Source organism: Myxocyprinus asiaticus, chromosome 26 (genome assembly GCF_019703515.2).
Source record: "Myxocyprinus asiaticus isolate MX2 ecotype Aquarium Trade chromosome 26, UBuf_Myxa_2, whole genome shotgun sequence".
In the NCBI taxonomy this organism is placed as follows: domain Eukaryota; kingdom Metazoa; phylum Chordata; class Actinopteri; order Cypriniformes; family Catostomidae; genus Myxocyprinus; species Myxocyprinus asiaticus.
Window position 1 is genome coordinate 16,697,117 of NC_059369.1, and position 24,797 is coordinate 16,721,913.

Below are 24,797 nucleotides of genomic sequence, written 5' to 3' on the forward strand. Positions count from 1 at the left end.
GGTGGCGGAGGACGAACCTCAGTTGCCTCCGCGTCTGAGACCATCAATCCGCACATCTTATCACGTGGCTTGCTGAGCGTGTTATTGTAGAGATATAGTGCATGTGGAGGCTTTATGGTGGCTTCGAACTCACAACTCCAGGTGTGGTAGTTAGCGTCTTTGCTTGCTGAGCTACCCAGGCCCCCAATATGGGTTTTTTAATGGCCGATGCCGATATCCAGAGAGCAGGGTGTCCAATAGGCCAATACAATGCCGATATTTCACACAATTTAATATAGTAAATAACATAAACATAAAATTGCAAAAAAAATGATAAACTCTTATTTAGCACTATATTTACTCAATTTCACACAAAACCAAAAAATTATATTGTATTTTAAATGGTAGACAGCAGTTTCTTTAGATTTCTGTTTTGTCATCAAATTTTTGTAATTTATTTGCACATGAAGAAATTGTTAATATATCAGGAAGGAGGAAATAACAGTACACACAGTAGTCCAGCAACCATGGATGGCATGTCCACGTTAGAAAATGCATTTTCTCAAAAAATACTGAATCAAACCAATTGTACATACAGTGCATTGTGAATAAGACATTTACTCATAGTGCACGTGAAGCGCATTTACTTTGAAGTTGCACTCAAGCGCTTGTGCGGATCCAGCAATCGCCTGACAGTTTAAACGGCCTGGATAACCTGCTTGGATTGATACAGAGTGACCACCATGATTTGTGAATCAGAGGAACTTTTGATCCTGATCCTGAAGTTTTGATTCTGGCTGACAGAATACGCGCTTCAGAGGAAGATATTAGATGAGTGCTCGATGGGAAGAAAACGCTGAATTTTCGTGAGGTTCGTGAATTACATCTGTTTAAATGAGATATCTGCATATTTGCAGATACCCCATTTTCTGTTCTGCATTAATGGCAAGATACAGAGATTTATTCATGCTGAATGAAGACATAGAGAAAACTGTTTGGACTGTGTTATAATGGACTGCAATGGACAGTAACCACAATCCCAGGGTCAGATACACTGAAGCTGCAGATGCATTATCCTGATTACGTGCAGCTGCTAGAGAGAGAGAGAGAGAGAGAGAGAGAGAGAGAGAATTAATGTGTACACACACATTGCATCTGCACATCTGTCCCTACTGGGATAAAGCCAAAATGTATGCGGCCACCTCAAACGTACGTGTATGAACACATACTAAAAATTATACACATAAAATCCAGTGTTTACAGTAAAGAAAACCTAGTGAGCTGCTTCACATCCTGCTGTCTTCTTAGACAGCATTCTAACAGTCATGAATCCATAAAAGCTATTGAACTGGAACACTCTACATAGGTATCTGCATGGCATACTCAACTTGCATTTAATTTCAATAGAGTTTTGTGTTACTGTAGAAATTTCCATGACTTTTAAAGCATTTACTAATTTCCATGACATATCCAGTAATGGCAGGTTGAAAGTTCTGCTGCTGAAATTTTTTTGTGCACACCAAAATTAAAACCACTGCCCCCAGTGGCTGAAGTTGGACGCTTTGTTGAACGTATGGGAACGTGTGAGCTCCAGTTTCCAGGTGAAATGTCCTCACAGTAACGCTAAAAGTGAGTTGTATCATATTGCATTTCCTGGTTTCCATGCTTTAAGGTGCCTCTGTAGGTAGGTTTTGGAACCGAGTGAGGATGTTTGGTTAGCACATACTGAAACTGCTCAGGTGCTCAGACACACCCCTCTTCTGCTTTGTGTGTGTGTGTGTGTCATGCAGACATGTAACATGACTGGCTTTAGCTCTCACACTCCGGGGCACTAAACATCTGGACAAAGCCTGTTTGTCAGGCACAACACTGAAGAAAAACTACAAAATAAAGCGACCAATATATCTGTAATGGTACTGATAATGGCATCAAAGCGTCCTTGAGCAGTAATGTCAGTAATGACAAACCAAACAGGCTGGCCCACTCTGGGAACAACAACTATAAGAAAAGGAATTAAAATGTTGACAAATCGCTCGTCATTCTAAACAACGTAGGCAATCTCATAGCTATGACGTGATACAGGCAGGCATGTGACAGCTCTAATTTAGAGATTTGTGGGGAGAACAAACCAGGTGTCACTTCCATACAGTTACACATCCACAGCCTAGGGGAACTATATCAGTCTCGTGAACAAACGCACAATAATAAAGCCTCGCAGAGAGAGGCCTCTCCGGTCGAGAGACTGTTCTGGAAATGCAGCCCGATGTAGACGGATCCTGTGGAAGTCAGCTGGCATGTGTTGAAAGCAACTATTGCACCAGCTGTGTCCACATTGGCGAATGTAACCTGTCTTTTTCAAATACATTGCACGAAGATGACTTTGTTTACAAGACCCATCGCCCTAAAAAAAACACAGGGTGTTGAATCGTTGACACAATTGTATCAGCTAGCAAAAATATTGCTAGCAAATTTTTTTTTTAATGTGGCTTATTTAGCTTTTCATCAGTCGTGTCATCGGACAACTACTTTGTGTACGAATCTTTCGGCTTTATTGGCGTGACTGTCAAATGACAAAATAGCATGGCAGTGTTACAACCAAAAGAGGGATGTGCAGTGACAGAATGGCCGAAAGTAATTTATTTTCAATGCGAACTGGGGATGCGACAAAGTTAAGGACACAAAAGATAGCACAACAAGAAGAACCCTATTGTACTGATATTTTTATGATGTCACGACTCTTATCTGCATAACATACAAATGGTATCACAATGCTTTGGTACTTCTACTGGAATTGCTCAGAATTATATATGATTATCACAGACAACCAGACGGCCGCATTGGGCTGGAGAGGATAACAAAAGCGGAGGTGACTTGTGGTACATATAGCTGTACTCCAGCTGTTCCAGGAATGCAACGTCTTATCTAAACATGCCAAATAATACTCAAGCTAGGTCAGGACAACACCCCAAACTCAAACACACACATGCAAATAATAGAGATATGACAAAGTAAGACAGCTTTAATAACAGTTAACTGGCTCTGAACTAGCCCTGGAGATTCCTGAATGCTTTATTGCAAGACAGAGCACAATACTGCATATCTGACAAACAGATCTGCATTCTGTTGGAGCAGACACAGAGGTGAGACAGGGAGAGAGGCAATAGAGCAGAGAGAGTGAATGAGATGAATGGAAAGAGCAAGACAGAGCTTAAGACAGCTGTGACACTCTGGGTAAGATGAGGAAGGGCGAGTCGGGGCTGTTTTGTGAAGAGCAGAGGGAAGGGTGGTGTTCTGGTCATCTCTGATCTGGACAATTACATAAGCCCCCACTAATGAGAGATGAGAAAAGGAGGAACTGAGTAAAGAAAATGAGAGAATAGAGAGAATGTGAAAATGGATAGCAGAATAGATGAAATGAACGGGGTGCTGAAAGAGGGCGCTCTGGCCCTCAGACAGGAAATGAGCTGGTCTGTCTCATACCCCAGGACAGAGTAGGATGCCAAGAACACAGCTGCATTTCCTCTCTGCCCCCTTCTGCCCTCTGTCTCCCTCTATTTCTCTCTGCAACCCTCTCCCAGCTGCCAACTGTAGTCTAGAAGTGTTGAGGTCAGTGTGCATAGCTCAATGTTGTGATCCCATTGCCAGTAATGCAAGGTGATGTTGTCTAATAGATTACAGAGCATGCATTAAGCTTTCCTATGGAATTTTATACCATTAAAATGTACTTAGAAAAACTGTGTGCAAAAACTTCCAAAATAAAAAAATTAAGTAAATCTTACTTGTGATTTTTTTCAGTGTATATACACACACGATGGATGGATGGATGGATGGATGGATACAACAGACTGAGCTTATTTACTGGACAAACCTCTCTGATTTTATTTGCTCTTGTCAGAAAAAAACAACAACAACAAATAAACTAGCGAGGGGAACTATCATTATTACACTGCAATTTAAACTGTGTACCGGTTTTATGGCGCCACTCTCAAAATAGAGCTACCGGTCAGTCACAGTCACAAAAAGTTAATGAGCTAAGGACAGTAACACCATTTTATTAACTGACCAAAGGCAATTTTTACATGCATTTGCCTCATGGTGATAGTTATCTCTGGACGCAGACTGTAACAATGGAGTGCAGAAAGAAAATGAAACCACAATGTGTCAAAAGAGCTGTATCCTCCAGTAGATGGCTGCAGACACACACACACACACACACACACACACACACACTCACAAACACACACACACTCACAAACACACACACACTCACACACACACACACACACACACACACACACACACACACACACACACACACTCACATACACACACTCACACACACACACACACACACACACACACACACACAGTTTTCCCTCTCTTCAAATGCTGCTTTTTTAATTGGACAGTCAGGCCATTCGAATCATAGGTGCTATTATTTACATGGCTATCAATCTGTACTCAGGCTGGCTCCCTTGGCAGCATCTAATGACTCAGATTGATTGCTCGCTGTGACATAAGATGAAATAACATCCACTGAACCCACCCCCATTCCCCACACTTCTGCGACCCCCCCAACCCCCCCAGCACCCTTCCCCTCCTCCAACACATCTATACCTCCTTTTCTTTTTCAACATTCCCCTATCCTGCCGAAATTAAAATACAGCCTTCTGCTCATAAACTTCTCTTTCTGTCATTTAACTTTAAAGTCAACATGAAATCAAAATTGACCCATTTATGCCTGTTCTTAGTCTTACTGTGAACAATTTGTCAGTGCACAATATTTTAAAGCAAAATAAAAAAATATAAATATGTCTTTGTTATTTTTTTTATCAAGAACATCCTGTTTCACTTCAATTAAATCACATTACAGAAGTAAAATGGGTTGCGAATGAGATTTTATGTTTACTTTAACAACTCTTGAATAATTGATTACATCACCCTTTTCTCAGTAAACATTTTTTTAAATTCTCTCATCTTTTCTCTCCTTTCTTTTTTTGCACATCTGAATCTAAGACTCCCTTAAAGAAAAAAGATTGACTGTAAATTTCCATTGCGCTGTCTGTAGCATGTGCACGTAGCATGTCTCCTAACACTAGGCCAGGTAGTAAATTACACACTGCCCACATGGACTGAGAGACATAAAACACTCCCAGATTGTGTGTGTTTTTGTGGAAGTTTCAGTCTGCGAGCTAGAACACACGCAACTCACACAGCGAAATGTCTGTGTGTTTGGTTATGTCATCTATAAGTCTGAGCAAGGTCTGCTGGGAAAGAAACATGTTTACATTTCTGATCTTGTCAGTACAGGTGTGAAATGGGGGATTTCATTCAACCGAACAACATTCATGAACACCCTTTAATCCAGACCTGAATGGTACTTCAAGAAGGTTTGGGCAGACAAAAGAATCTTTACTGCCTAGAAAACAATGAATTCTGTAAAAACCTGTGCCGGACCCTCAAAAAAATTCAAGCAGCCTCCAACGTTCTTTCCCCCAGACATAGATGCCAGTTTCAATTAGTTTCACAAAGCGGGTCTTCCACGGCTAGGGGGGAGATGGGGAACTCATTACAGAATTTCTTTCCTCACACTTTGAAATATAGGAAGGGAAGATAACAGTGAGATTTACAAAAAAAAAAAAAAAAAAGGAAAACCAGCGAGGCACCCAGGGTTCTTATCACTCAACCATTAGCAAAGAGAAAGAGACTGTTGTAGAATGTATTTGTGTTAAACCAATTTCTTTATGAGAGTTGTGGAACACTGAGAAGTGCAAATGCTAATTGAGGGCACACTGTACAGGTTTAAATCGAACCTGCGACATGACCCAATTCCAGTCCACCTCTCCCTCACTTTTCTTGTTTAATTCTAAATAAATAAACACACAAACATGTTTCTTTAAATCTGTTTGGTTTCTGTTTCTGGTTTAAGCTTAGATTATTTGATCATCGAAAAAAGTAAACACGTCACCTTTAAATTTCATTCTGTAACCTTGCCAGCTTTTCAAATACAGAACTGCAGGAATTTTAATTTTTTTTGGTTTACACCTTACTAAATGAATTGTAAAGATAGTCATGTGACTAGTCACGCTTCTATACTTCCTTTCCCCCGGGACCAGCCAACACAAACACACCGGTTAGCAGCCACAAACACCTGTAAGACACATACACACACATGTTTAAACATATGCAACTCAAAAAGCTCCTATGCCACCACTGGCATGTCTACAGCAAGCTGAGGATGTGTCTTGGTGTGCATTGCATTGAATATGACCACTAAGAACATACTGACCATGTGTGCTTAATTTAGTGGACAGTGCAGCTCACTCAGTAACTCGAGAAGGGTTAATACCAGATCAGACTCAGTTAGTAGAACATTTCTACAGAGCATCTGTCAAAGGCCAAACCGAGCAGCTTAAAGTGTGACCATCCAAGACATAGTGTGAGTGTTTGTTTGGGAAGGATACGTGTCTAATTACATATGTGCACATCCGTCTATTTCTGCCATACGTGCCTAATAATCAAGCAGTTCAATTAGCAGATTTGACTATGGAATCCCATCGCTGTGGTAACAGTGTGAGTGGGAAGGAGGTTGTACAGCACTCACGGGGGAGAGGGTTCCTAAGAGGCTGGCAGTGACAAACTAAATCCTGCACAATGCCATTCTAAAATGGCAGCCACTGTTGCTAGGCCACTGATGGAGGTGTCATTTAAATATGTGTGTTTGTGCGCACGTTGGGGTTGGGGGAGGGGGGGATTCAAATGTTTTTTTCTGATTTGTTCTATGCACATTGCATCAGTCACAGGGAAGGCCTAGGCCTCTGCATAAAGTTAATTGCCGTGGCAATAACAAAGGCCTGCCTTTGAGCAGGAGGCAAATTAAACATTATTTTTTCCCTCGGAACTGGTGGGATGCTCTTATTACAGAAAATGAAAACATCAGCACTTCGCACATTTTAGTTTAACAGCCAGTGCCTGGAAAACAACAATCTGGAAGTTCCATCTGCAGTGTGGTTATTGTGAGTGGGTGTGCATGCATGCATGTGCGCAGAGGTGGGTAGTAAAGAGTTGCATTTACTTTAGTAACTTTTTGGAAAAAAATTACTTTTACTTTGTTACAATGGGTAGCATTCCTGTCATTACATTACTGGTTTAATTTACTAAGTATTAATAAATGTGTAATTCATTGAGATTTTTGAATGGGACTTTTACGACAGCGGAACTTCACAGCTGCATGCTGTCACTCGAGTCGCGTTCAACACTACAGCAGCAAGCACGCAAAACACATTTCTTCACTCCACACAATACCTTCATTTTACACCAAGACAAGATTATATTTCAAGATTAAAACTGCAGCTCCAACTTAAGAAAACACGGTGAGGTAAGTTTTAGAGATTGTGATAATGTGGGCTTGTCTGTGTCATGGTGATACTTGTTCATTTTCAGTGTGAATCTGTAACTATGGGCTCTTATGACCTCAGTTTCTAAGTTTACATTTATATATCAGTGCTGCAACATATCAGTGCCTACTGTATAAATCCTTGTAAATATCCGCGTTAAGTGCAGATGTTTTGCCCTGCCTATCGTGATTGTGAGCATTTCTGCACGTGCAAGGTTGTCGCGCACACAGCGTTTGAAAGATGCGGGCGGCTTTGTCTTATGGAAAACAAGCTTCAAAACACAGAGAAAAGGTGTAATTTACCCTTAGTGTAAAGAACTAATTATCTAAATTCTTTCTACACTGACAACGTTGGACCGTCACTGAACTAAATTCATGCAGGATGTAAAAAGTTGTGAAATAACAACAGAAGGCATGAATAAAGCATGATCTTGCTTCAGTGTATAATTAAACATATATAACTTGGGACTGTGTGACATTGTTCACATTTTTCACCGTAATAATTACTAGAAAAGGTTTCCAAACTTCTCTTCTAATTGACTGATTCGTCCAAATCTGAGAAGCATCCTTAAAGTGATAGTTCAGCCTTTAATTAATATTATATCATCATTTCCCCACCATCATGTTCTTCCAACCCCGTGAAACTTTCTGTATTCTGTGGAACCCAAAAGATGTTAGACAGAATGTTAGAGACTGACAGTCTCAGTCACCATTCCCTTTCAAAATATGGAGGAGAAAAAAAAACATGCAGTGAAAGTCAATAACGATTAAGGTTAGCATTTTGTCTAACATCTTCTTATAGGAATAATCTTTCCAAAATTGAAAATTCTCGCATCATTTACTCACCCTCATGCCATCCCAGATGTGTTTTTTTCTTCTTCTGCTGAACACAAAGATTTTTAGAAGAATATTGTAGCTCTGTTAGTTTATACAAGAATGCAAGTGAATGGGTACCAAAACTTTGAAGCTCAGAAAGCACATAAAGGCAGTATTAAAGGAATTCAAATGACACTGTTTCAATCTGTCTTCAGAAGGGTGAGAAGTGTGGGTGAGAAACAGATCAATATTTAAATCCTTTTTTATTAATAAATCTCCACTTTCACTTTCTTCTTCTTGTGTTTTTGGTGATTCAATTCTTTATGCATATCACCACCTACTGGGCAGGGAGGAGAAATAATAGTAAAAAAAGGACTTTATATATTATAAAGTTATAGATATGTATCTGTTTCTCACCCACACCTATCATATTGCTTCTGAAAATCACTGGAGTCGTATGAATTACTTTTATGCTGCCTCTATGTGCTTTTTGGAGCTTCAAAATTCTGGTCACCATTTACTTGCATTGTATGGCCAAACAGAGCTGAGATATTCTTCTAAAAAACTTTATCTGTGTTCTGCAGAAGAAAGAAAGTCATACACATCTGGGATGGGATGAGGGTGAGAAAATGCATTTTAATTTTCTGGTGAACTATCCCTTTAATTTGATGCATGGAAGAAAGAACTCATATGGGTTTGGAATAACATGGTGGTGAATGATGACAGTTTCCATTATTTACAATAATATTAATAGTATTATTATTATTATTATTATTATTATTATTATTAATCATTCTGCTATGCATGTTAAATGTGTATCATGTACTGGAATATAGGAGAGCAAACATCCATTATGTTATATGTGAAAGTAACTAGTTACTCACTACTTGAGTATTCTTTTTATTGGATACTTTCTTACTCTTACTCGGGTAATTCTTTAACATTTTTGCTTTTACTTCTGCTTGAATCATTTTTTTTTTTTAGTTTACTTTTACCTGAGTAAAGTTTTTGACTACTCTACCCACCTCTGCATGTGTTTACATAAGTGTGAGTGTGAAAACAGCATGAGAATCCAGCTGTCTTATTAGCATGCTGACCCCTGTGACTTATCCATTAACATAAAGGTCAAACCAACAAGCCCCTTTGCTGAGCAAAGTCATTGAAATACATCTTATTATTATTTTTTTTTCCTGCCCAAATGACAGTTTACAGGGGCACTAAGCATGTTTTGCTCTTATTAAAAGTTTATGATTGGGAAACTGGGATTATGAGAAGCAATGATTGGTACTGCTGACAAATGTATAAAATGATGCACACTCTCATAAGATCAGTGGCTTAGAATTTTTTTTTTTAATTCTACATGGGGCTGGTCACTGCCAGCTTAATACTACTTGCTTTGACAAAACTTTATCAAAAGAATTTCGATACGTAAAATCGTTCCTAAGATATTAACGATACAATTCCTTTGGTTTAATGAAAATTGAGTAATTGATCAATATCTACTCAAAGCAAACTCCAAACGTAACCAAACGTTCACATAGTCAACAGGATGTTTAGAATATGCCAGCAAAGTTTAACTAAAAAACTGTCACGACTTCTCTGCTGTTTGAGCGACAAACTTCAAATTAAATATGCATCTTCTTTGGTTCAAATGCTAACATATTCTTAAAACATTTATTTGACAAATTAACAAAAATGGCTGCCAACGGCCAATAAATTTTCAGCACCTTATAACTCCTACTGGGAATGGCAGAGGGTTATGGAAATTACTATACACAAGCAGGGTGTCAACTCAAAGCCGCATATAAAATTTTGTGACAATTGGCCACACAGTGGTGCTAAAATTAGCTAATTTGTGTATTTGCTAATAACTACGGAACCGTATAGGCTACAATACAATTTTTAGCTTCTCTGAATCCATCACTGCCCCCAAATCGCATGGTCACTTGACTTTCTATTTCCACAATAAAAGTTTTCTACGATTTCAATTTATTTGAAAAACCTACTTTTTCAAACTCGTCCTAGGCCCGATTCGCACGAAACTTCGCATACATTATCTACAGACATTCATGACAAAATGTTATCAAAAGAATTCTGATATGTCAAATCATTCAGAAGACATTAGTCGATAGGTTTTTGGGTAAGGCCTATATTGACTAATTGACCCCTATCTTGTGAGCACATATTTTAAACTACACAAAACTTAGTATATATGCTCAACAGAACATTCTGAGGTAACATGCAAATTTTCATCAATTTGGCATGGCTATAACATAAGAAATACCAAATTTCTCAGCTGTATTTCAGGCAATCATAGACATAAAAGGCTGTTGTAATGTTTGTCCACCAGAGGGAGCAACATTACAATAAATTATTGAATGTCTTCAAAGATTAAAAAAGGGAAATATTAAAATATCTTGCCACAGCCACTTTTTTAAACTAGATAAATAGAAATAATAATAATAAAACATTTATTACTGTTTTATATATTCAGAGTGCGCTGATGTTTAAATAATTATACTTTTACCTAGAAATATTTCCTTGTTCATAACTGTGTAGTCTTTTACACATTCAATAGATTTCCCATTTATCATAAAAGGTGTTTCCTTGTCTTCTCAAGTTTATTATTTGTTTAGATCTGCATTCTAAAAGGTTCATTAGTGTTTGACAAAGAAGCGCTTGGTGCAGATGTAACCTGACACCGGTACTCACTCGTACTTCAAAGCTTAATGCACAGATCTTATCTTATCATATCCAAGAAAAATGTGTCCCACCTATTTTCACTTAAAAAATATTTGACTGTTTACAGACTTTTTACAGAGTGTACGTTCCCGTGCTGGCAAAAATAAATAAATAAATAAATCAGCGTGTTTTATCTACTTACTATAAACCACAGTGTAATAATTAATGTATTAATCGCCTTTGAACTGACACGCTGGCAAAAAGTCTGTAAAAGCAACACATATCAGAGATGCTGGTCAACAAAAGACACCAGAAAATGTAGCTTTGTAACTTCAGATAACACTGACTGTTTTATGCTGCTGTGTTCACCCCACGAACCATGAATAAATATGGACAGATGCTGCTGAGTTTGACTTTGTGTCATTCCAAACTGTTACCATCCATCTGACCAAGTTATTTGTTAATTGTTGTTACCTCTTCTCCGATTACAATTTATTATGTTGTTTTTGTATACCCATAAAATGTGTTATTTCTCCATAAAACAATTTAACTATGAATAGAACTTAGTCAATGACACACGCAAAAATATATAACATTTGAACTTTTGTAGTGTGTTCCGTAATAGATGCAAAATCGTGAACAAGCATGACTAGCAGAGGTGCCTCCGTATACGGTGTATAACTGCCTTTCCACGCTACTAAAAATTGTTTGTCATTCTATGACCCTGTTCTATTTAAACATGGATCTTTTAGCCTGCACATGAGTTTTCATCTATTGGTGCAATAAATATGAACTTTATTTGATATAATCTGTTCCCCTTGTTTTATTTATTTATTTGACATCCATGACTATTTATCAAAACAGACAATTTAAAATATTTTAATTGTGCGACTGCTGAGCACAGAAACGATGTGCTGCTTTTTTCATGCTTTTATTTTGTTATAATACTTTTTGCTTGCGCTTTAAGCAACACATTAATCATGCAGTAACACACTAAAGTATAAAATAAATCTGAACACAATTGGTCAAAAGAGACATATTACCTAATGTTCATGGTATTGGTGTCTTTTTAATAGTTGTGGCTATATTTCTGCAACTTCTGTCTTAAGATTCCTTGGGTCATGCCGAGTACACTGATACTCAATTTGCCACAACTAGCCAGATTTCCTGTATGCCATTTTGAATTTAATTGAAAACCTACTTTTTCTAACTCCTCCTAGTCCGTAAGTCCAGTTCGCTCAAAATTTGTCATGTGTCATCTAGGGACATTCATAACAAAAAGATTTCAAAAGCTTTTTGATAGACTCAACAGTTCTTGAACAGCACTTCAACAAATTAGATAGCAAGATGCCAAAAAGCATCAGAAGTCAAAAGTTATCATAAAATGTTTTGTTTTATAACTATTTCTACTTATTTAATTTTTTACAGCTTTTCATAAAATCATTGTCAGAAATGTTCATGCTGATGGTTTGCTTGGCCCTGTAATTGCTGCTTGTTATTTCTATTCATGCAGACCAAACTATCATAAATATCATAATAAAATCAATTAAAAGTAATCAAATACAATTATATTGCTTTAGCTCTATTTTAGGTGCTTCCAAGCTATCTGAATAATGCTTTACCATCGTGACACATGCACTTAAAGGCCCTATGCCGCATGAACCCAAATAATTGCTGCTTGCAGCTATATTTTATTTATTATATTTTCATTTAATTTGAATTGTAATTTGAATTTAGAAATATTATTGTGTTTCAATAAATTTATGAATTTTTTCTAAATCAAACTCGACCGGTAGAAGTGAAGTGCATGCCGATACAATCACTGTTAATACTAGCCATGATTTGTGTGTTAGTGGATTGAAAATTATTTATAATACTTAAAATCCCTATAAGTTAACGGAACATACATCCAAAACCTGATGAGAATCACATTTTCTATGCTTATAAAAGGATCGAGCCACTGTCATAAAATATTTTCATTCTTTGAATTCATTGTATACAGTCCATTTACACTACCAACTTCTTATAAATGTGCTGAATTAGTTTATATCGCTGGTGTTTGACAGAGAATTAACTGTATAATAGGATGCAGATGGTGCAATAACCGGAGAAGAACCTCAGAATTAAATTGCACTTGACCCAGCCCATTAATTCTTTGCACGTGAAATTTCGCCACACCCAACTGCACCTAGACTTAGCACATGTTTGCAAGAAAATACCAAAACTTTATGGCCATGACCACTGACTTTGCACTTATGACTTAAAGCATGGTGCTGCGCTTAATGCTAGCTCTCTTAAAATATGCCCCATGGTGTAAAAATGCCTTCTGTTTCACATTTTGGGCTAATGTTTATTAAAAGAGAAAGTAATAAAAAAGAATTTTTTTGCAGAAGTTTCTCTGGCCAATACAACAATCATTTTGTCAACTGTTTTCGTGGATGGACCATCACAAAAAAGTGAAAGTTTTCAGTAAGCAATGACATTGACCTTATTCGCAGATTTAATTTATTCCACACTAAAAAGTCTTTGATAACAAGGGGTAACCAACATACAGAGAGTGGTATTGTCTGGTCATGTGATCGGAACATGGCCATAAGGGTTTATCTAGGCTCCTGAAATATATGGTGCCTTATCCCACCAAAAAAAATCAACAGGAAATTCTGATTTTATATCTCGAAATTGTGACTTTCATTTATCATAACTGCAACTTTATTTCTTGCAATTATTATATAAAACCCAATTGCAAGATATTATCTTGAAATGACTAGAAATAAAGTAGCAAATACGAGAAATAAGGTTGCAATTACGAGAAATAAAGTTGCAATTGCAAGATATAAATTCAAAATTATGAGAAATAAAAGTTGCAATTGCAAGATTTATGCTAAAGTCAGAATTATAAGAAATAATGCCGCAATTGCGAAGTATGAAGTCACAATCATGAGGAATAAAGTCGCAATTTAGAGATATTGGCTAAAAGTCTGACAGAGGCAATATACATAATTTACCTCACTTTGTTATGGTGCTTAGGACATTATATAAGTAGGAATTGTGAGAAACAGTGACATAAGCAATTAAATAAATTGCAGAGTGCCCGTTACCAAGTAAAAAGCTCATTACATCACCATATGAATGTTACATGAAGTTCCAAAACTATGGGAAAGAGTTCTACGTGAAAACCCTATTCCAATGGAGTGAAAAAAATACATTAAAAGCATTATGTTAACAATTATATTGGAGATGTGGGGCTCAATTGTTCGAATCTGGCTTGCAACACTTCTCTATTCCATTTGCCCTTCTTCTCATCATCAATTGCTGTCCTTTCTTCACTTTCCTTAGAAATGAAAGTGGCACAAAACCCCAACCATTTTTTGAAAATCATAACAATGTTGGAAGCTGACATCAGCTTGGCCATTTACAGATTTACAGACCTCAATTGCATCATATTACAAGAACAACAGAGATGTCTCCAATGATATATCACGTACAAAGTCATGGTAGGTGAGAAAGTATATTTCCAAGACGGTCCATTTGGTCAAACAGTAACATTGGTAGAAAGAGGAATGGCATGTTCTTGCACATATAATTTACATAAAGACCAATAGTGGCACTTGTGAAAACAATATATTCTTCCCCCCTCTCCGTGTGTCCCTGAGGATATAGCAATATTCCTACATACAATAAAAAAAACCTGTTTCATAAGGCAAATGAGAGTGTGAGAGGGGGGTATGTGGCTTTTTCTGGTTCATAAGTGTATTTCCTGTGAGCGGTGGCAACAGTGGAAGCAGCGCTTAGTGAAAATCTACCCTGTTATTACAGACAGGGCTATGCTTTACCAGCTCATGTGAAAATAAACACCACGTCTCTCTCACCTGACATGGTCAACTCCCTGAAGATCTCGTGTCATATATTTTCATGCAATTTAAGGATGCTTTCACACCAGAGCCTTCAGTTTGGACTCGAGTCCATTTGATGTCTGAGTTTGTTTTTTTGGGATGGTGTGAAAGCAGTTTTCCAAACTCACTGAGAAAGTGGGTTTGGAACCCGAGTTTTAAACTCATAATTGGAAATGAAGAATGTTAGATTTGGTCTACCCTAAAGCTTTCAAACCATAATTTACTGTTTCGACAAGCATCTAACTCACTTGCAAGGATGCTTGTTTTCGCCATCCAAAGTCTATAGAGGTTTGTCTATTAGGCAAAGTTCCAAGCTCTTGAGCCATCCTTTAATGTCAACGCGCTTAACGCCGCCAGCCCCCTTCAGGCTGTTATTATTTTCTTTGTTCACAGTGGTTCATCCCATATCGCCCCTTCGCATTTAATTTCCATTCACCTAGAAGAGTTTTCTTCTTCCTGCTTCTCCATTCATCTTAGAGGAGTGCTTTAGGTGCTTCCCACAATGCACCATTCATCATACACCTGGCTAACACAATTAGCGTCCATCCCTACTATAAATCACACAATAAACAAATGCATGGAGTGAAAAAAATGAAGAAAACTCCAAGGAGTTACCATACTGGAGCGTTGCAACTGAGATGGCAGTGCAACTTATTTGGAATGCAGCATATTTTGTATATTTAGCCTGATCTCATGAAAATTATGTGACTCTGGCAAAAGTTTTGCAAAATGACATTACGTGGTTCATTACACGTTTTGCGGCAGTTCTGAGGTGAAATGTCCACTTTGTGGCTCTAAAAGCGAATTAAATGTTCTCCCAAACAGATTATGTTTTCAAAGATCTATCAAGTTTAAATACAAAACTCTACCTCCCTACCCTACACCTTTAACTTGAACCTAACCGATAGTGTTAAAAAAGGAAATCTGAGATTAAAAATACAATTGCTGAAGAAACCATGTCATTTTGTGGTGCTTCTATGACACTTTTGCCTCACATATTGACTCGCACGCTCTTCTAGACTCGTACCAGAAGAGTATGAGCTAATGCGCAACTTGATTGTGCCACTTTAATCAGCTTTTTAATATAGTTAGTTAATGCAAATTTTTAAATGTAGTAAAAAAACTGGCAGACAAATGCAGTTCAGATGGGCTGAGGGGTTACAGACATGTCTTAAATGGCAGTCCGTCTGTTTGAACATAACTCATAACTGATTTTTGAATTCCCTACAACATGAGCTCCATTAAAGCTCTACTGTTCTCAAAAGAGGAGGAAAACGCTACTTTTAAATACAAATTGAAATATTAATCACCCCAACATGGCCACTGAGTGTAGCTAATTTAAAAAAAACGGGATGTCTAAACTAGACTAGTAGGTTAAAAAGCAAAGACTGGTCCTGCAGTGCACTGCATAAGGGAGAAATAGGATCTGCCTGTTATAATAAGCTAAAAAGCAAGACCTACTGCTCAAAACTTCTCTCCTTACTTACATAGAGGGGTGTTAAAAATCCATATATTTTGGATTTTTCTAATTTAATACAGCTTTACAAATGTATCATTAGAATAACAATTTGAGTGAAAATTTGAATGAAAAAAATAAGCATGAATTTCAGAATTCCTTAGTATTTGGTAGGTCCCACTTTTGCTTTAATGACAGCATGCACTTGAGCAAACACACTTGGCTGATGCAGGGCGTTAAGTCCAGTGCTTCTGGCAGGGCCAACCCGACATAATCTACTGCTGGCCTGATCACAATAATCTCTCTCTCCTCCACAACACACCCCCACACTGGCTACTCCTCTCCAGGCCATCCCTTTGTGTCTATGTTGCCATGGAGACCCCTTGAATTATGCACAACCATTAGGATGTCGAAGGGGGTTTGTGTCCAGTTTTAACCCATGTGAGTGCAGAGGTAGGCGGTGCAGGAGCAACCAACGTTTTCTTTTCAAGCCGTACACTATGAGGTCAAGCTTGTATATTAAGAGAGTGAAGAATGCGTCTGTGACAAGGAGGAGGGCGTGGCTGGGCCGTGAGGATGCACGGCCGGTGCTGAATCGGGTCATCGGCGGGAGAGCGAGATAAAGGGGAGCCGGAAACGCCAGTTCGGGAGAGAGACTGCGCTGCATGTGTGTCTGTGTTTGTCTTATGTTTTATGTTGTTTTAAGTTCATTTATATCATTAAACCTTTATGTTGATTGTTCAGCCGGTTCATGCCTCCTCCTTGTCCATCCTTGAACGGTTACAGCGTCTGTATGTGTCTCACTGTATATGTTGGCACAGGTAGAGATAGCCCGAGATCCTTGGTATTGACCTTCAAATATGAAATTACTGAATTTACACAAATGATCCTGTTCAAAAGTTTACATCCCCTTGGTTCTTGGTGTGTTGCTTCCTTGATGATCAATGGCTGTTTGTATGTTTTACGGTAGTTGTGTGTGAGTCCCTTACTTTGTTATGAGCAGTGAAGCTGCCCACTCTTCTTAAACGAATAGTTCATGGAAAAATGAAAATTCTCTCATCATTTTCTCACCCTCATGCCATCGCAGATGTGTATGACTTTCTTCTCCTGAACACAAACAAATATTTTTAGAAGAATATTTCAGCTTTGTAGTTCCTCACAAAGCAAGTGAATGGGTATCAAAATGCTGAAGCTCCAAAAGCACATAAAGGCAGCATCCATGTCTTCTGAAGTGATATGATAGGTGTGGGTGAGAAACAGATCAATATTTAAGTCATTTTTTACTATAAATCTCCACTTTCACATTCTTCTTCTTGGTGATTTGCATTTATCGTGAATCAAGAAGAACTTGAATGTTGACCTGTTTCTCATCCACACTTATCATGAGATCAAGCTTTTGACAATTAAGAGACTCATACACAACTACTGCAAAAAAACTAAACAAAAAATACCTAAAAATACCAAAAAATTGATGCTCAAGAATTCAACAGAACAGTATATATACAGTACATATATATATATATATATATATATATATATATATATATATATATATATATATATATGCATACAGTATATATTAATTTATGAGACAAAAGGGGCATGCAAATTTATGCACTAAACTTTATATCACAAACAAAATGTTCATTATTACTGCCAACAATAAGCTAATTGATAGATGTGTCTGTCCATGGGCCATTGCCATTACAACAGAGCCATTAAACAGAAAGGTTTTCAGGCAATTATCAAAAACGTCAACAGAACTGTCAAAGTGTATGACTGCACAAAGGAAATACAATGCCACTGATTAGTCTTTACGCAGAGCTGGAGAATAGGAGATACCTTAAGGCATTAACCTTAACTTAAATCAAAATAAGCTAGATTTTGAAGTGAGTGGTGCTTGAGTGTTTTTGGTGGTGGCTAGGCGGTTTCATACTGGCCTCCCAAAAAAGCAGAAAAGCCCATACCCAAGTCTCTATGATATTCACGTCCTTAAATATGGCTCAGGTTCCACATGTAAATGTCTGTTTTTTTTTGGTTTTTTTTATGCCTGTTTTATCATCCGATAGGTAAACAATCTTCAGTATGATCAGCATTAACTGTAAGTAGCACAAATACTCTAGTGCCGGACGAGTTCAATAATCCATATTTATAAGGTTAACCGAAGTATGTTTAAATCCTTAACTTTAAGTATACGCAAAAGTAATAGTGATGCCTGCCATAGCAAGGAAGCACTATTATTTAACCAAAAAGGGAACTGAACCCTATAATCCACGCTCAACTTTGCAGCACCTACACAACAGCAATGGAATTGGCTCCTGCCAGCATGAAAACTCTTGATCAATATGCCCTCTGTGTCTGGGTGGCAGAAAGTGAGAGCTAGTGAAAGAGAGAGAGACTTAGTGATGCATACATTCATTTCATTTAGAATTTCATTTGCCCCACGTCTTTTACACATTAATGAATCTAAAGTACTTAAGCAGGCAGCCCGCGGAGGCCAGCGGTGATTTGCATGAAAAGAGCAATGCATGCTGGGAAGGAGCGGTTCGTTAGGCCACTCTTTCAACGTTATAAGAACAGGGAAAGGCCAAAGCTTAGAACAGAGGAGAGTGATTCAACATCGTTCCTATTAACATTGGATTACCGAGTCGAAATATAACATTTATAAACACAGAAACAGGTAGCGAGCATAACTGAAGGTTTGCAATTAATATGAGGTCTTAAGCCAGTAGATTTAGGAAAAAGCCACAGGCATGAAGTTGAATGAAGTGACTTGCATAATTCAGGATTGCTCATGTAAGCACACAAACTATGCTTGTGACAGCTTATGTAAGCATTTTATTATTTCTACATCTTATCTATATGAATGTTCCACAAACGGGCCAAGAATACACCCAAGCAAACAGAAGGGGATTATCGGTGCAATATAAAAGCTTGTGAACATGTTTCGCTGTGGCAATGTCAGTTTGCTTTTATCCAGGAGATCTCCTGAGCCCGCCAATATTAATTTTGTTTGACAAGAGATAGCCTGGATTTTATATGCTGTGCTCTCTGAAAAAACGTTCAGATTGATCACCACAGACGTAAAGTCTCATTCACAAATAAATGAGTTAATTGTTTCTTATTGTGCAAAAAAAGTTTTTACAACATTTCAGCAGGATTCAAAACAGATGCGAATGCAATGACATTTCTTCTTCCCCTCGTTATAATGTTGATAAATGCGGATTACTCTAAATGAGGAAGCGTATACCTGCAGTTAGTTAAAGGAATAGTCCACCAAAAAATCATCCTTTTCTCACCCTCATGCCATCCCAGATGTATGACTTTCTTCTGCTACACAAATGAAGACTTTTAGAAGAATATCTCAGCTCTGTAGGTCCATACAATGTAAGTCAACAGGGTCCAAAACTTTGAAGCGCAAAAAGCACATAAAGGCAGCATTAAAGTAATTCAAATGACTCCAGTGGTTTAATCCATATCTTTTCAAAGTGATATTATAGGTGTTGGAGAAACAAAGAAATATTTAAGTAATTTTTTTTACTATAAATCTCCACTTTCAATCAACACTAAATTCTCTTCACTCCTAAGAGTTCTTCTACTTATGTATTTGGTGAATCATGTTCTCCGTACATATTGCCATCTACTGGGTAGGGAGGAGAATTTATTTAACTTAAATATTGATCTGTTTCTCACCCAAACCTATCATATTGCTTCTGAAGACATAGATGAGTCTTTTTGGAGTCTTTTTGGAGTGGATTACTTTTATGCTGCCTTTATATGCTTTTTGGAGCTTCAAAGTTTTGGACCCCCTTGACTTGCACTGTATGGACCTACAGAGCTGAGATATTCTTCAAAAATCTTCATTTGTGTTCCACAGAAGAGAGAAAATCGGAATTTTCCTATAATTAGCGGTGCATGCTCAAATCACCAAATCACCATATGAGGACGTTCCACAAAAACTCACCTGTAAAACCATTTGGTACGCTGCAAATATATCCTTTTGCTCTCTGAAGATGAACTCTCGCCTGAGAGCATGTACGCGAAATCTTTGAGTAAAGTGTGCCATTCTCAAAACCAAATAAAACACAAAAAAATACCTTTTATATAGGCCTACACAAGATCAGCTGCATTTTCATTCAGAACCTATGCAGAACTAACTATGAGACCAGTGGTGTAGTTGGGGCCATACGCATGCATATGCTGTATGCTTACTTTTTTCCCTGGGCTGTTTGCGTATAATAACTTCTAAGGATCAATATTTGCGTATACCCACTTGTTTTGCTGCTTCAGAAGTCCATAATCTACTGTTGTGTTAGTTTCCTTTTAACTGTATTGGATGCTGTTTTGTGAAACTGGCAATTCTTTGTTGTAATTGGTGCATTATCACTTGAATTCTAGCATTCTCCCCCTGACAACCGTTGTCACCACCGTCATAGACTGAGGGAACGCATGGAAGTGAGTGGAGAGAGAGTCACCCTCACACTGAAGCAGTAGTATCAGGTAAAATTAAATAACAAAATATGCCAAACGTCCCATGAAATAAGGAATCGTCCCATACTTAAGGGAAAAAATTGCATTCCGTATGAAATCCATACGCGATGCCATTTGTCCCGTATTTTAGCATCACACATCCAAACTGTGAGAAATTGAGAGAAATTGACCTGAAACACACACACCTTTCACGGGAGTTGTGTGAGATATCAGCTGTTTTAACACGGACGGCTTCGCCCGGAACGCGTTTTTGTGTCTGTCCGCGCTGTTTTTCAATACAAAGCAGTGTCTCGTGCAGGAGCGCCTGTATAAATGGATCATTCCTACAATTCAGTGACATTAAGTCCCCAGTACAAGAGTCAAGTGTGTGGGATTTCCTGTATATTTTTTTATTTCACCCGATTACAATTTTAATAGGCTTGTTAAAAAGAATAGACTTTTTATAATGTTACACACTTCTTTTTGGCTTAAATGTTACACTTTAAATAATTTAAATCCTTTTCTATTTCGCTGTGTCATTTCCTTATGTCCCCAAAACTGCGCGTCAAACATCTTTGACAAAAATAAGTGCTAAATCATTGGATTTCTGTTTTTCCCCCATACAATTAAGAGTTTAGTATTGCATTCTCTCACTAACATGTATTCATCTGTGGTAAATGTTCATTTTAACACTGATAGTGAAGGTTTTTTTGTGTCCCTTAATTTATTGTCCACCCTGTTATGTCATACTATGACCTTTCATTGAAGATATATGTTATGAAATGACATCACACACAGTGAAGGTGGACATCAGCCATTCTGCAAAATTTATTTGAGTTTTTTTGAAGTTTGTATCTCAGTTGTTTTATATATGTTTTCCTTTATTTTGTGGTGTTAGTCATATGTGGTCAAACATAACATGTCCACCCGGTTATGGGAAGATATATGGGAAATTAATATAATTTTAAAATTTCAATAACAGAATTTATGTTAACAGAAATAAAGCATTACAGGCATTTTGGCTGGGGCATTGCAGAGTAATGACTCAACAAGTGCCATCTGTCTGCTGATAGACTTCTTAAACAGAGGCTAATTAAAGAGTGTTTATACAAGTCTGTGTGTGTGAAGTCCTTCCAGTCCCTGTGCCACCCTTCTCTAAGCCTAATGAGGGTAATATTATGTTGAGGGAAGCTTGGATGATATCACACAGGGACACAATGTTCCTCATTGATAACCAGTCTTGGCCTGTCTGTTAACAATTGTGTTTCCACAGCATGCAGGGGACAGCCACCTGAGCTAAAATAAGACAATAAAGTCTAGTGCAGCTCTCTTCCATCATTCTAGCTTGTTCCTTCTCTTTAAAAAAAAAAAATGAAATTAAACACATAATCCCTCACAAAAACATTCAGACAAGCCACAGACTAGTCCATTTTTAAATATGTACTTTTTCACATCCATAATGATGTTAAGATGATAATACAGTGGAACTTTGAGACCATGGTACTGAATAGGCCTTTTCCCACCTACAGTCCTGGTACTTTTCCCTTAGTAACTTTCTAGATGAGAACCCTTACGAGGATACTTTTCCCCTGTTGCATTTGCATTCATAAAGTGCCATCGTAGTGATGTCATCTAGTATCAACAATTCTTATTTGTACGTTATTTGCACACTCGTTTCAATAGCAACAACAACAACAACAAAATCAACAACGACGGAGGACGCCAGGATCGGAGCTACACTTTTGTTCGTTTAGGGCTGTTTTATACTAACTTTGGCTACATTAGAAAATGTAGGCTGCTGCCCCCCCCCATTTTATATCTAACCATTCTATTTGTCTTGATGAATTAAAATAATTATTTGAAGTCTTTGAAAGAAGTCCTGATGGCAAAAATCAGGAGCCTCCATCTCGCACATTCTCAACAAAGTAGTGATGGGAAGATCGGATAATTTTACTGACTTGGATCTTTGAATCTCGTTCAGCAAAATGAACGAATCTTTATTCAAGTCATTTCTTTCATTTGTCAAGTGACAGCAGTATAGGCGCTACAGAAAACAGAATTGATTTGTTCACCTCCCGACTCAGTCTTTGGATCGGAGTCTTTTGTTCATATTTCACATGACAGCCACATTGGATCTGTACAGGAAACAGGATTGATTAGTTCTAGTGGTCATCCGATATGGGTTTTTTTATGGCCGATGTCAATGCCGATATCCAGAGAGCAGGTTGGCCGATAGGCCGATACAATGCCGATATATCACACATTTAATATAGTAAATAACAGAAACATAAAATTGCTAAAAAAATTAACAAACTCTTATTTAGCACTATATTTACTCAATTTCACACAAAACTTTAACTTTGTAAAAAATAATCTGAAAATATTATATTGTATTTTAAATGGTAAATAGCAGTTTTCTGTAAAGTCACACAGTACAGATGCAATGAATACTCAAATGGTGTCTCCCGATGAAGTCACACACACACACACACACACACACACACACACAAAGTATCTCTTTGTATACTTTGTTATTTCTGTTAAGGGAACTTTAAAATTAGCGCAGTCCTTTGAGTAGCAGGCTAGCAGCTAGTTTGTTTACCAACGGTGGCTGTGGAGCTCATCTCCTTTCTCAATGCAGGTTTTTGACCAATCACAGGCTGCTGCACCTCCCACAGTCCCACAGTTCCTATACGCCCCAAAAGTATCTACCCTGGAGTAGGAGCTAAAAATGTCCCATAAAACTGCTTCGAGGAACTATAGTTCCTTAGGTGCGAAAGCGACAAAAAGCACTACTCCCAGGAAAAAGTACCTAAAATGGGCTTTAGTGCTGCCAGTGGGAAAGCCCCTAATGATTAGCATAGACAAATAACATGGAATATGCATGGTACTCCCATATACTTCAAAAAACCATGGTATAACCACAGTAATTTTTTGTCACTGAATGCCTCAATGCAGTTGCTTTCCTGCAAATAAAAACTAAAATGAGAAATGCATAAAATGTTATTTACGTTTTGACCCTGCCCTAAACCCACATGAACCCACTCAAAACTATCTCCGTGGCTCTAAATTTAGTAATAAATACAAAGTTTGCACTGTTTGGCAATGCATTAACCTTTTGTATAGAGCAAAAAAAACAGTGCAAGTGTGAAGACTTAATGTGTTCCCTTAAGTTTGCAGATAAGAGATCCTGAGCTCTGTTTAATGAGCGACACTTTTCCTCTAGGCTTTAGGCTAAAACATATCTATCCAAAGATAAGAAACTATTCCAGACGACCTCATTGCAAACAGCACATTTGGAATGCTAACCTCTTTAATAATTAACAAGGATTCGATACATAAGTATTTATTTTTCCAAACAAATTACGCTCCGAGCCCAAACTGCTGCAACTTGATACACTGATGTAGTTCAGCATCATAAAGTCTTTTAATCATCTTGCATTATTTATTAACCTGGCTGAAATAAGATTGAACAGTTTTGAGCTTTGCAATATCAACAGCATTTAAATCTTGTGCATGGTATTTTTGATCATAAATCTCGATGAATGCACCGAACACTTTGGTCTTTGGAAATGACTATGAATATACTGATACAACATTGTTTGATAACACAGAACTTTATGACAAAGCTGTTAGTAATGAATAAATAGAAGGATCATTCTTCAACTATGGGCACTTTTATGTGCATGGGTTTGATTTTTATTAAAACTAACAGATGTCAACTTAAAAAAAAATTATATGAGGGTCTTGGAATTTTTAGCATGCCTTAATTTATTTTTGCTACTTTTCAAATTCCTCTTTTGTTTACAATAGATTTTACCCTTTCCCAGACCCAGACTTTCAATCTTAAAATATGAATATCCATAATAAAAAATATTTGCTATTAAGATTTGTATTGGTTCTTATGTGAAATATGGAATAAACAGAACATGAACACACAGAATCAACTTAACTCCCATTATATCCCCCTCCCCCACTCCACCCTGTCCCTCAACAAATATTCCTGTGGTCAAAGCCTAAATTACACCATGCACACATATAAGCAAACAAACAAAAGAAACTATTTGAGAACATAAAAATATAAAAATCAACAAACAAAGAGTAA

General features: G+C 37.5%; 2 protein-coding genes and 1 long non-coding RNA gene across 6 annotated transcripts in view; 1 reads left to right on the forward strand and 2 right to left on the reverse strand.

Annotated features, from left to right (window-relative positions):
* LOC127417291 (protein FAM107B-like) overlaps positions 1–8,242 on the reverse strand; it is a 212,003-nt gene extending 203,761 nt beyond the window's left edge. The window contains exon 1 of one of the 2 annotated variants that reach the window (XM_051657206.1): positions 8,222–8,242. In XM_051657206.1, coding sequence (XP_051513166.1) covers positions 8,222–8,227 — 6 coding nt within the window. In that variant the 5' untranslated portion in view covers positions 8,228–8,242. Of the gene's footprint in view, positions 1–7,993; positions 8,015–8,221 lie in introns of those variants that run through there. The other variant, XM_051657207.1, reaches the window with a different exon arrangement.
* Positions 1–24,797, forward strand: part of LOC127417294 (uncharacterized) — a 511,839-nt gene that overhangs the window by 288,205 nt on the left and 198,837 nt on the right. The window lies entirely within an intron of this gene.
* LOC127417280 (homeodomain-interacting protein kinase 2-like) overlaps positions 1–24,797 on the reverse strand; it is a 140,748-nt gene that overhangs the window by 50,039 nt on the left and 65,912 nt on the right. The window lies entirely within an intron of this gene.